Here is an 8,980-nt window from a genome sequence, read left to right on the forward strand (position 1 = left end):
GGCCCTGGAGCCTCCCCTGCCCTGTCTGGTACCCAGGGCTGAGAGTGTGGCCTTGGGATGTGGGGCTGGGCTGCAGCCCCGCTGGGGAGCGTCTCCCGTGCGGACTCCCTAAGCCAACCTGTGCTGACCGTGTGCGGAACTCTGGCACGGTGGTAGGTCTGAGTCACTCACTTCCTAACCCAGCAACCGACCCTAGCACACGAAGCACCGTTGCCTTTCCGTGCTCACCATCTGGGAACCAGAAGGTCGGGTCCAAGGTCACCCCCGCACACCGGGGACTCCTTCCACACCCTGGGCTTTCTGAGCTCCCTGAGCTGCTGGTGCCCGAGTGGTCATGACCTGAAGCGTGGCTCCAACAGCCACCAGGCCACCAGGCGTCTCCTCCCTGTCCCGTTCTCTTCCTCCAGAACTAGAGTTTCCCTCAGGTCCCCAAACAACCACCCACAGGCAGAACTACGTGGAGGAAGGTGGGATTTGGGGGCTGTGTTTGTATGTGTAGGGCTCCTGGGCTGACTTGGCTCTGTGCTTGTTAGACAGGCCTTCCCCACCATGATCCTCCTCATCTCAGCCTCCTCTGTGGCAGGGATGGGGGCAATGAAAGGCCCTAGAGGCCCCGACTATAGCGGGAAGAGGAAGTTAGTTCTTACCGCCCCTTACCAACAGGAAGATGTGGGTACCCATCAAGGAAGGGCACAGAAGTGCTGTGCACTCACGCCCCCTAGTGGAGCCTCTGGCGAAGGGTAGCCAGGTTGCCCTCCTGTTGTGCAGCTCTGGGCTGGGGGTCAGGGGGGCGGCCACGGAAGCCCCCAGCATGGAGGTGGGTGAGGGTCAACTTCCACCGACCCTCAGTGAGTTCATCAGCTCACCGTGAGGCATCCTGTTGGTCCTGAAGGGGAAAAAGAGAACTAAGCACTCACCACTGAGTGATCACTGAAGAGCCCGGCAGGGGGCTTTGACGGGGGTCCCTCTCGGAGTGCACCCCCAGCGTCTCTTCTCACACACTACTGGGGGGGGGGCAGTCTGACCAGAGGGCCAGATCACATCCTTTGCAGAAGGCCTTTGGCATGCATCTTTGCTGTCGATCCTGGGCCAATCTTTTTTTTTTCTTTTTTTGGGTCCGGTTGTGGGGCCTGAACTCTGGGCCTGGGCGCTGTCCCTCAGCTCTTCAGCTCAAGGCTAGCGCTCTACCACTTGAGCCACAGCACCACTTCTGGCCTTTTTCTTTTTGCTTATGTGGTGCTGAGGAATCAAACCCAGGGCCTTGAACATGCAAGGCAAGCGCTCTACCACTGAGCCACCTTCCCAGCCCTGGGCCAATCTTTTTAGGCAGCAAGCAGACTCACACAAGGAATGAAAATTAACTCACCGGGTGCCTTTCATGCTAAGAGTAGGACCTGCTGAGAAGCGGAAGAGAAAGGGCGGTGTCCAGGCAGGAGGAGGCTGGAGAGCAGGGAGAGAGAAAAGGGCAGTGTCCAGAGAGGAACAAAGATGGAGGGCAACAGGGGGCGGGCAGCTGGGGGCAGAAGGGACAGCGGGGAGGAGGGGGATGAGGTACAGGATGCACCTGCTCTGGGGCCACTGGGAGACCAATGGCAGCGCCCTCTCTCCTGCCCTTTGGCTCCACCTGCTCCTCCGGCACTGCCCTGTGTCACCGGGCAGTGGCTCCTCCTCTTTGAAAAGCCAGGCCTCTTTCCCTAGGCGATCCCTCCCCCACTTGTTGGTCACGGCCATTGGCGTCCACACGCAGACATGTCTGCTCATCTCTCCAGTCCCACATTCTAACCCACGGGTGTCTGCAGCTGTCCAGCCTCCAGGAGCCCCTCCTGCCGCCCCCCCCAGCCAGGCACAGCGGTCCCATCCCCTGGGGGCATCTCAAGGTCGCCAAGGCCAGGCCAGGATCCAGCTCCTCCCTCCCACCTGCATTTTCCCAGGCCCGGTGGTTCTGCCCGTGCAGCCTCACTGCTTCTAGAACTCTCCTCTGGAGGCGTCACCTCCCACTCCACAGTCTGTCACCCAGCAGTTCTTCCCGGAATAACCAGAATACCTTTTACGGTGCTTGACCTACACGAGCTCCATTTCCAACCATCGCTGGCCATGTGGGGCCGTGGCACGGGATGCTGAGGGACATCCGCCGGCCTTGCGTCCCTGACAGACCCGAGCCCGCGGCTCCTCTGCCTCCCCTACAACCCAGCCACGGGGCCAGGAGCCCGTGCTGCCTGGAGCCAACAGCCTGTGCCCCGGCCCACGGCATGCCGGGCTCCGGCCTGTGCCCCAGCCCTCAGCATGCCAGGCTCCGGCCTATGCCCTTGGCTCAGCATGCTGGGGTCTGGCCTGCAGCAGTGGGCCCCGGGGTCTGCCAGCCTGTGGAGGGAGCACTGGATGGGGGGGCGGCGCAGGCGCTCCTGACCCCGCTGGCCCCTGATCCGTTCCTGAAGGCCGCCTGGGGGGCTGGGGTGGGCAGAGGCCTGCTCCAGGCCCAGACCCCCGCCTGCTGTCCCCACAGGCTTCCAGGACGTGCATGTCATGGTCTTCGTGGGTTTCGGCTTCCTCATGACCTTCCTGCAGCGCTACGGGTTCAGCGCCCTGGGCTTCAACTTCCTGCTGGCGGCCTTCGGCATCCAGTGGGCGCTGCTGATGCAGGGCTGGTTCCACTCCTTCAAAGATGGCCACATCCTGCTGGGCGTGGAGAAGTGAGAGGAAGGGGGACCTGGGCGGAGCTGGGAGGAGGTGGGCGGGGCCGCGGCTGGGGGCGGGGTCTGAATGGTGGAGTGGGGCTCGTGTGGTGGGCGTGGCCTTGTGTGAGGCATGGCACTGGGGCAGGGCCTGAAGGGAGGATTAGCATACCCCAGGGTGGGGCTTGTGTTATGGGCGTGGCCTTATGTGGGCGTGGCACTGGGGCAGGGCCTGAAGGGTGGATTAGCATGCCCTGGGCGGGGCTTGCCTGTGGGCAGGGTCTTTGGTAGGGTAGGACCCTGGGCAGGACACTGGGAGGAGGTGGAAGGCGGGGCCTGGATGGATCTGAGGAGTCTCCTGGCCCCTTCTACCTCTGGGTCGGTTTTGAACTTCCATTCTCACATGGCAGCCTCCTGAGTAGCCAGAATTACAGGTGTGAGCTGCTGGCTCCCTCCCCACTTCTTGTTTTGTTTTGCTTTGTTTTTGTTTGTTGGGCATGGGTCATGAAACTCTGGGCCTGGGCGCTGTCCCTCAGCTCTTCAGCTCAAGGGGAGCACTCTACCACTTGAGCCACAGCGCCACTTCTGGTTTTCTGGTGGTTTATTGGAGATAGGAGTCTCACAGATTTTCCTACCTGAGCTGGCTTTGAACCATGATCCTCAGATCGCAGGCTCCTGAGTAGCTAGGATGACAGGCAGGAGCCACCAGCTCCCAGTTCCTCCCCACTTCTTAAAACAATCTCAGTAGCTCTCATTGTTCTGTTTCTTCCCATGCTTATGAACTGCTTTGACTACTTATCCTCAATCACTGGCTTCATTAATTAGCCGGCACCCAGCCCCAACAGAGCCTGGTGCACTTTCCCTGTGTCGTGTAACAAGGGCACTCTGGCATTCCAGACGTACGTGTTTTTCTATGAATGACCCTTTCGTGTGTAGAACTCTTGCCAGTTCCCTGGTTCAGCCCTGGGCGCCTGCCTGTCTCCCCTCCCCCAGCCTCATCAATGCGGACTTCTGCGTGGCCTCTGTCTGCGTGGCCTTTGGGGCAGTCCTGGGCAAAGTAAGCCCGGTCCAGTTACTCATCATGACGTTCGTGCAAGTGACACTGTTCTCGGTGAATGAGTTTATGCTTCTCAACCTGTTGTTGGTGAGTGGGACTCCCACTGGTGGGGACACTAGGAGGTGGAGGACTGGGGACACAGGATGGGCAGGCGGGGGTGTGGTCCGGGCTGGGTGCGGGCCGCCTGGGCAGGGTGGTGTTGGCGAGGTTGTGTGAAATGGGATGTGGAGAAAGGAGACACAGGGAAGAGACTGGCTGGGAATGAAGAGGAGGAGGCCAGGGACCGGCTGTCACGAGTGGCCCTGTGACTGGGGGAGTCCCTCTCCATGCTGGGCTCCCCATCTGGGAGCCGTGCCCAGTGCCATGGGGTGGCTGAGGGGGCTGGCATTGAGCTTTACCCCTTGGGCTCAGAGATGCCCCTTCCCCCACCCAGATGGTCCTGAGGACTCAGAACCAGCTGCGTGTGAATGTGTGTGTGAGTGTGTGTGTGAGTGCGAGTGAGTGTGAGTGTGTGTGAATGTGTGTGTGTGTGTGTGTGTGAGGGACTTGACAGCGATGGATGAGAAGCGAGGGGGAGGCTGCAGACTGCCCCACTTCCTGCCCCCAGGTCAAGGACGCGGGAGGCTCCATGACCATCCACACGTTCGGCGCCTACTTCGGGCTCACGGTGACCTGGATCCTCTACCGCCGCAACCTAGAGCAGAGCAAGCGGCGGCAGACTTCCGTGTACCACTCTGACCTCTTTGCCATGATTGGTGAGAGCCAGGGAGGGGGAAGTGGGGGGGCACCGTCCCCTCCCCCCTTCCCTGGCCCGGCCGGCGGGCATCTACCAGTTGCTCTTGAGTAGGGTGGCAGGGGGAGATTGCCTGTCATGGGTCCTTGTGCTGGGTGGGCATCTGGACCAGGCCACAGCGGTGGGGTCCACAGCGGTGGTTGGCACTCAGCCCTACCCTTGGTGAGCAGGAGGGGTGAGGGAGGGCGGTGCCTTCAGATAATCCCCTGGTTGGGGGGGCACCCTCAGCCCATTGGGCAGGGACTTGGCCTGTACCCCAGGGCCCCCCCAGGGCCCCCCAGCGCCAGGTTCCCATCCCGAGCGCCCCTCACTCCTCTCCCAGGCACCCTGTTCCTGTGGATGTACTGGCCCAGCTTCAACTCGGCCGTGTCCTACCACGGGGACGCCCAGCACCGCGCCGCCCTCAACACCTACTGCTCCCTGGCGGCCAGCGTGCTGGCCGCAGTGGCCGTGTCCAGCGCGGTGCACAGGAAGGGCAGGCTGGACATGGTGAGCGGAGGGCGGGTGGGGCAGCTCTCTCACGCTCCGCCACTCTGAGAGTCCCCACGCGGCACGCGCCTGGGGTCCCCGTGGGGTCCCCGCACCACCTTGCACGCGGTGCAAGTCCAAAGCAAGCTGGGGGGGGAGCTGAGCTGAGCACCCCGCCCCCCCCAGGTCCACATCCAGAACGCCACGCTGGCCGGCGGCGTGGGCGTGGGCACCGCGGCCGAGATGATGCTCATGCCCTACGGGGCCCTCCTCGTGGGCGGCCTCTGCGGCGGCCTCTCCACGCTGGGCTTCGAGTTTCTGACGGTGAGGGCCGGCCCGAGTCTCCGGGCTCCTGGAACGGGGGGGTGCTGGGAGCCTGGGCGCCGGGTCCCCGGGGGTGGGGGGGCCCGGTGGTCACCGCCGTTCCACACCCTCCCCAGCCGTTCCTCGAGTCGCGGCTGCGCATCCAGGACACGTGTGGCATCCACAACCTGCACGGCATCCCGGGCATCGTGGGGGCCATCGTGGGGGCCGTGACCGCGGCCTGCGCCACGCCCGACGTGTACGGGAAAGCAGGGTAAGGGTGGACTGGGTGGGAGGGGTCCTCCCTCCTCCTCCCTCCTCCTCCCTCCGCCTCTTCCCTCCCCGGTGGGTCCTCTTCAGTCCAGATCACAGCCCTCCCTCTGTCCCTCCGCCCGCCACCTCCCTCCCGCCCCAGAGTGGTGGAGCCTCTGCTCTGCCCAGACCCCACTGTGTGGGGCGGGGGGTGGAGTGGAGGGGGAGGCTGGGAACCCCCCCCCCGGGAGGAGAAGGACGGGGGCTGGCTGCTGGCTCCGCAGGCCTGACCTGCCGCTGTCTCCACCCAGGCTTGTCCATTCCTTTGACTTTGAAGGTTTAAAGCAGAACTGGACGGCGAAGACACAGGGAAAGTTCCAGATATTTGGGCTCCTCCTGACTTTGGCCGTAGCCCTGGTGGGCGGCAGCGTCATGGGTGAGCAGCAGAGAAGCGGGGGACGGCATCTGCGGGGCTCCCCTGGGTGCACCACAGGGGCAGCCTGGTGCCCAGGACTCCCCATCCCTGTGCTTGGCTTCTCTGGTGACACCTACTGTCTGCAGGGCTCATTCTAAGATTACCTTTCTGGGGACAAGCTGCGGATGAGAACTGCTTTGAGGACAGCGTCTACTGGGAGGTGAGTTCTAGAAACTTCTTCTGCACAAAGGTAACTGTGCCCACCTCCCCACCATCGTCCACCAGGCCAGCGATGCACCCGCTTGTCTGCGGTGGATTTAAGCCCCTCCTTTTCCCCTGGACCCCAGGACCTTATCACCTTCTTTAGTTATAAAAAGGACTCAAAGGTTATTAAAGTTAGAGAAAAGTATAAAGAAGTCTCATTGCAAGAGGATGGGGTGCAGCTCAGTAGCAGAGCATGTGTCCAAGGCCCTGAGTTCAAGATCCAACACCACAGCCAAAATAGGAAGGGAGGGAGGGAGGGAGGGAAGGAGGGAAGGGAAAGAAGGAAGAAAACGCCCACCACCCAAATTCAAACACTTAATGTTTGTGGTACATTTTCTGTCTTTTTCTCTGCCTACACAGCTTTTTCTTACTCTGTTGAGATATCTCTTTCTTTTTACCTCCGTAGCCTAAGATTGGCCCAGGGCTCTGACATCTTTAATAAACTTTCTTCTTTCGGAGCACAGTTCTTTTCCTCCTACTGGTAAAGTCGGCACAGGAGCTACCCAGACACCCCCGTGGGTTTGCTTAGCACCGGCCAACAGTCAGAACTGTTAGTGCTTCCCACTCCTGCTTCTGTTTCCAGCTCCGTCCTTCCCTCCAAGTTCACACCATGGCTCCCACGTGCGGTTTAGAGCAGTAAAGTTCTGCAGGGACAGAGGCCGGCCGGAGCCTCGGGCAGTCCCTGTTCACCGGAGGATGGAGCTCAGGACAGATGACCGTGAGAGGCCAAGGCGGGGCTCAGCTGCCCAGCCTCTGTCCCCCATCCCACGCTTGGACCTGTCCACAGCTGCCTCTCACGCCTCAGCTTCCAAAACTGGGTTCAGGGCTGGGAAGGTGGCTCAGGGGTAGAGTGCTCGCCTCCTGGGTTCGATTCCTCAGCACCACATAAGCAGAAAAAGCCTGAAGTGGCGCTGTGGCTCAAGTGGTAGAGCGCTAGCCTTGCCCTGACCCAGAGTTCCAGAGTTCGGGCCCCAAGTCCGACAAAAAACAAAACAACAACTGGGTTCAGCACCCACCTCCAAACCCCTTCCCCCAAGTCCACCGCCAGCCTGCTGATAAGTCTGGTTCTTGCTGGATCCCAGCACCTGGGTCAGCGATGTGTGCGCTGACCACGAGGGGGCGCTGATCGCCCGCCGTTTGTAGCCCCTGGCCTTGCAGCCTAAGGAGGGGGGGATGGGGTGGTGGTGGCGGTCAGTCCCACCTGGGACTGTGGGACTGGCCGAGCGGCCTCTTCTCTCCACAGATGGAAGAAGAGAAGAGCAGGGCCTTCCCAGAGGACACCACCCTCAAGCCCCCGGCACCTCCGGGACCCTCGGGACCTTCAGCATCCCCAGGACCCTCGGCATCCTGACCAGGGCCGGTGAGCAGCAGGTGAGCCCCGTGGGTGGGGTGACTGGGCTGGCTGTCCCGCTGGGGGTCGGGGTCTCCGAATCCCACCCTGCAGCTTCCTTCTCTGGAGATGCCACGCAGATGGGCCTGGCCACTCCATGGACCAGTTCAGGCCATACTCACTCCTTTTCCTTTCTTTCCCTCAGTGGGTGCTCAGTCAGGGGTCCCCGAGCCAGTGCTTGTGAGATCTCCAAGACCTCTGGTCTTGAACTTGAGATCTTCCTCCCCCAGCCACCCGAGGGCTGGAATTACAGGCCCGCACCACAGTGCTCGGCCTCTCTCTCTCTCTCTTTTTATAGACAGGGGAAATCAAGGCTCAGGGAGTGGCTGGGGAATCCCCGAGGCCACCCAGAGAGCGCATGGAGTGACCGGTGTCTTTCCAGGCCACTGGTCTTGTTTTTTAGAGCTTTTTGACTTGCTTGGAGACCAGTGCTCGCGGATCTCGAGGTCTGGGAGCCAAGGTGGGGTGCTGTGCGTGGCAGGGGAAAGATTGGGGTTTTAGGCAGTAGAACTTCCAGGCTGTGCCCCCCCCCCGTTCTGTGAGGTAGTGTCTGGCTCATCCTAAACAGGAAATGAGGCAGGCATCAGTGTAGACCCCGCCTCTATCCCTGCAGGCCCCACACCCTGTCCCAGGCATTGGAAGGAGCTTGTTCTCTTCCCCTAGGGGCCCGAAGCAAGGCTGCAGCATGGTGTCGCCTGCAGGCCTGTCCCCACACACACACCCAGGAGGCTGAGGATGGAGGAAGAGGCCGGTCCTCAAGGGAAGGACTGCCAGCCTGGGGGCGTGGTGGCCTGGTCCTGCACAGGAGTGGGGCCTGGGCCTCAGGGTGGAGGAGGCCTCTTAGCTGTCGGCCGCCCTCCCCTGCTCACCCCCAGCCAGCACCCCACGAGACATCCTGAGAATAAATGATGGAGATGATCTTTCTAGAATGGTGTGGATGAGTCTTTGAGGCTGCCTGGGGCTGCCTGGCCCTCACGTGGGGTGAGAAGTCCAGCCTGGGGGGAGGGGCGGGCAGGCTGGCGCTGGGCTGGGCTCTTTCCTTGAGGAGAGTGCCCTGTGGTGCCCTCCTCTCCTCCTGGGCCTGCTCTGGGCACACCAGCAGTTAGGGGGGAGGGGGAGGGGGAGGGAAGGCACCATCTTCCTCAGCCTGGCCCTCCCTCCCTGCCAAACCAGCAGCTACATGTGGGTGACTTTCAGGTGTCCCGTGCTGGGCACAGGTCAGGGTCACAGTCGGGGGTGGGGGGCGGGGAGCTGGCACGGGAGGGCCACCCTGAACTTGGGCAGGTGTGTGGTTAGAGAGCCAGTGCTGACCAGGTGGCTTCCCAGAGCAGGGTCTTCAGAGCAGGGCTCTGGGGGCTGAATAGGA

The 8,980-nt window shown here is 61.9% G+C and overlaps 1 protein-coding gene across 4 annotated transcripts; it reads left to right on the forward strand.

Annotated features, from left to right (window-relative positions):
• Positions 1-2,509: 2,509 nt before the first annotated feature.
• On the forward strand, positions 2,510-8,508 carry Rhcg (Rh family, C glycoprotein). Of its 4 annotated transcripts, none has more exons than XM_013011821.1 (10): positions 2,510-2,690; positions 3,666-3,816; positions 4,337-4,484; positions 4,845-5,011; positions 5,177-5,314; positions 5,431-5,567; positions 5,857-5,981; positions 6,107-6,180; positions 7,468-7,595; positions 8,278-8,508. In XM_013011821.1, the coding sequence occupies exons 1-9, from the start codon at positions 2,524-2,526 to the stop codon at positions 7,573-7,575; spliced, it is 1,215 nt and encodes a 404-aa protein (XP_012867275.1). In that variant the 5' UTR covers positions 2,510-2,523; the 3' UTR covers positions 7,576-7,595; positions 8,278-8,508. The 4 variants fall into 4 exon arrangements, with proteins under 4 accessions (XP_012867275.1, XP_012867276.1, XP_012867278.1 ...); XM_013011822.1 differs by having other exon boundaries at positions 5,431-5,552; XM_013011824.1 differs by lacking the exon at positions 5,177-5,314.
• The last annotated feature ends 472 nt before the right edge of the window (positions 8,509-8,980 follow it).

This window comes from Dipodomys ordii, unplaced genomic scaffold, assembly GCF_000151885.1.
Source record: "Dipodomys ordii isolate 6190 unplaced genomic scaffold, Dord_2.0 Scaffold15, whole genome shotgun sequence".
In the NCBI taxonomy this organism is placed as follows: domain Eukaryota; kingdom Metazoa; phylum Chordata; class Mammalia; order Rodentia; family Heteromyidae; genus Dipodomys; species Dipodomys ordii.

What these genes read in the sequence shown, in the direction of transcription:
- Rhcg (XM_013011821.1), top strand. Translation starts at nt 2,524, where the DNA reads ATGGTCTTCGTGGGTTTCGGCTTCCTCATGACCTTCCTGCAGCGCTAC. An exon ending in ATCCTGCTGGGCGTGGAGAA is followed by an intron (nt 2,691 to 3,665) that starts GTGAGAGGAAGG and finishes CCCCTCCCCCAG; the next exon opens with CCTCATCAATGCGGACTTCT. An exon ending in TGACCTCTTTGCCATGATTG is followed by an intron (nt 4,485 to 4,844) that starts GTGAGAGCCAGG and finishes CTCCTCTCCCAG; the next exon opens with GCACCCTGTTCCTGTGGATG.